Source organism: Vollenhovia emeryi, unplaced genomic scaffold (genome assembly GCF_000949405.1).
Source record: "Vollenhovia emeryi isolate VEMERY1.0 unplaced genomic scaffold, V.emery_V1.0 DF942421.1, whole genome shotgun sequence".
Taxonomy (NCBI): domain Eukaryota; kingdom Metazoa; phylum Arthropoda; class Insecta; order Hymenoptera; family Formicidae; genus Vollenhovia; species Vollenhovia emeryi.
The window spans coordinates 693-3,815 of record NW_011963945.1 but is presented as its reverse complement, the minus strand read 5'-3'; the positions used below and the strand labels follow the sequence as shown (position 1 = coordinate 3,815).

At 45.8% G+C, this 3,123-nt stretch overlaps 1 protein-coding gene across 1 annotated transcript; it reads right to left on the bottom strand.

Moving 5' to 3' along the window:
- Positions 1-526: 526 nt before the first annotated feature.
- LOC105568900 lies at positions 527-2,862 on the bottom strand (the record flags this gene model as incomplete). The annotated part of the gene is made up of 3 exons (XM_012024970.1): positions 2,656-2,862; positions 1,726-2,583; positions 527-1,411 (listed from the first exon to the last, which is right to left on the bottom strand). Coding segments are annotated over exons 1-3 (1,950 nt in total), but the record flags the coding sequence as incomplete, so codon positions are not given.
- Positions 2,863-3,123: the final 261 nt, after the last annotated feature.

The following is a 3,123-nucleotide window of genomic DNA, read 5'->3' as shown; positions in this document are numbered from 1 at the left end:
TATTTTGAATCACCCTGTATCAATCACGAGACATCACGAGACATGTTATCACGAGACACGTTATTATTAAAAAATAAATTGGCACAATATATGTATAAGATTATATTAGGTTCACTCTATTTACCGGCGCTCGTATAATTAAGTCGGTAACGTCAGTCACGTCAGCCGCGCTTGCGAGCGCCACGTGCGGCAGAAATATGAAATGGAATTTTAGTGGTTGACGACGACGACCACGTTTCTTAATCTTGATTTCACAACCGCGGACTTTGCATTGCAATATCTCCACTCATGGGGCACGTAGGAGAAAAGTAAAAACACTTTTATTATGCAAATCGTACCCAAGCTATCGATTAAGCGCAGTCTCAAGTTCGTCGGATCAGCCGTTGTTGAGATCCGAAAATCTGAGGGCCCGTCAACTCGTGTACTCGCGTAAACTTACACGGTCGGTGTCGCGCGCGTAGTTAGGTTTGTCGCTTATACTTAGTCGCTTATACTTAGCGCGAGACACTACCGTGTCTCGTGATACCGGAGTGGTTGTTTCCTTGACATTGTTGACCAATACCATGTGACCTAGGTTTATGTATTCGTTTAAAAAATCATCGTAAAGCTTATAGAATGCGGGATTCGCTGAAAATCGGTTGAATTGGCTATTGAGACATCTGAGCGCCTTTATCTTTGACTCCCCCAGGAGAGCGGGGTCAGACTTAAAGGGGAGACGGACTACATAGCGTCCGGTGGTATCCCGCTTGTGGGTGGACAAAAAATGGCGTTCACATTCCTCTTCGTCTTCAGTCCGGACAGTGGATGTTGGGGTAGATAACTCCTCCTGAGTCCAAAATCGGGCGAGTAAATCTTGTAGGTCAAGATCGGCGGTGCAGTGATACGTTTGCACTGAGTGTGTTACGTTCTCGGAAACAGAACCGGAAAGGACCCAACCAAAGATGGTTTGTTGTGCTATAGGAGACGATTTATTCCCTCGTATAAGTCCAGGTTGTATAACTGAGCCGTAGTTATCGGCTCCTATTATTATATGTATAAGTCCCGGACTGGAGAAGTCCGGATCTGCCAATTGCAATCCGGCAATATGAGGCCAAAATTGGTTGTCCTTACGGAAAGGGGGTAGCTTGTTGGTTAGCTTTGGCAGAATATAAGTATTAATTTTACATTCGGAAGTTGAATCATGGATTGACCGTAAATTGATTGTTACCATTCCTCTGGTACGACCGGAGTGAGTACCTCCAATACCGATGAGCGGTATGGAAGCCGCAGTGCGTGGAAGTTTTAGGCGTCGGACCAGATCCTCCGTGACAAAGGACATCTCAGATCCTTGATCGATAAGAAGTCGAACGATCTGATTGTCTCCGTTAGGTCCGGCAGTAAGGCTCGGCTCGTAGCGAGGAGAGTAAGTGTTCTAGTTGGAGACACTCGAATAGAATGGTGCGCACACGTGCTGGTGAGATCATGCGGTTTAACCTGAGCACGGTCGCGGATGAGATTTCGCGTTGAAGATTGTTGAGTGAGCTCGTTGGATTGAGCCGATTCTTGTTGCAGCAGTCAACTTGACGTCGATGGTTGTGGGGGCTCATCCTTTTGTGAAGCGATCTGGTTTTTCACCGACTTATTAACCGGAAGTGTCGTAGGAGTCGTGGTTCTAGTCTCGTGTAGGGAGGTATGATGTCTCTTGCCACAAGTGAGACAACGTTACGTCGATTTACACATGCTCACGTTGTGAGAGCCAAGGCAATTGAAACATCTCTTGTGCTTAATAATGATCTCCCGGCGTTGTTTAAGGGCTTTGGATTGGAAGCGATCACATTTTGCTACGTAGTGTGCTGCTCCACACAGCGGACAGTTGAGAGAGCTGTTATCTGAATGAGGCATTGTGGTATAGGCTGCGAAACCGGCGCGAGGTTTGCGAGAATTGTTTGAGAAAGGTTCTTTATTTGATCCCGAAGCCAGGTTCGGTTGAAGGTTCTCCATGGCTCTTGTCCTTCCGCTTAAAAATTCTTCGAATTGACTGAAGGTTGGGAACGTAGGAGATGAGCCGAGTTTCACCTCCCAAGCCTCCCGAGATTCCGAGTCTAAGAGCCTCGTAAACTGGTGTATCAACAAGGGATCCCAATTGTGTACGGAACAGTCGAGGGCCCGTAATGCTCCGATGGCTTCTAGAATTGTTGTTAGGAGAGTCCTCAGCCCGTTGGCGCTCTTTGTTTCGAGGGGCTTCAAGTTCGCGATACGGTCGAGTTGCGCGCTAATCAAGAATCGTTTATTCTCGTATCGCGATAGTAATAGGTTCCAAGGTATGGCGAAGCTATCTCCCGAAAGTGGCAAGTTACAGATAAGTCTAGCCGCCTCTCCAGTGAGACACGTTTTTAGATAGTGCATTTTTTCTACGTTAGTCAAGTCAGAGTTTACTTTGATCAATGAAACAAACAAATCGTGAAATGTTCTCCACGAATGATATTCTCCGGAAAAGTTTGGCAATTTAATTCTTGGAAGTGCGCTGCGCGGCAACAACGAACGGACCGCCCCTTGTTCTGAATGCGCAGAACCGGAAGACTGACCCACGCTGTCTAATTCCTCCTGTTTGGTAAGTAGTTTTGCACGCTAGTACACATAGAAGGCTTGGCAGCGCTCGTAGACTCGTTCCCTTACATAGGGCTGATGACTCAGATTTTCGGATAGACATAGGTTCTCGTGTTCTTCCTGAAATCTATTCCAATTCTGTTCCAACAAGGTCAACCGGGTAGTAATAAGTTGTCGATTGAAAGGCGGAATGTCTTGTTCGGTGAAATCAGCGGCCTCTTGTATTAAATTAAACCGACTCCTTTGTAAGGAGATTCGTGCATCAATGTTTGCCATCTTGATCAGTAGCGTGGTTCGACGTCGAGACCCAACAGAGTACAACGTCGCTAAAGTATATGGTGTGGGGTAATCAAGCAAAGAACAAATGTAGGTAGTGCCGCGAGGCTGGCTCAATATATGAGATAGGTGATAACTTCGTTGTGACAAATCTTATTATATTATACAGGTAGGTAATTTAACCAGTAGTTCAATAAAATGAGCATGTAGCTAGGCGTGTTAGTTTCAACAGTGACAATTTAAGCAATTTAATAAAGTCGT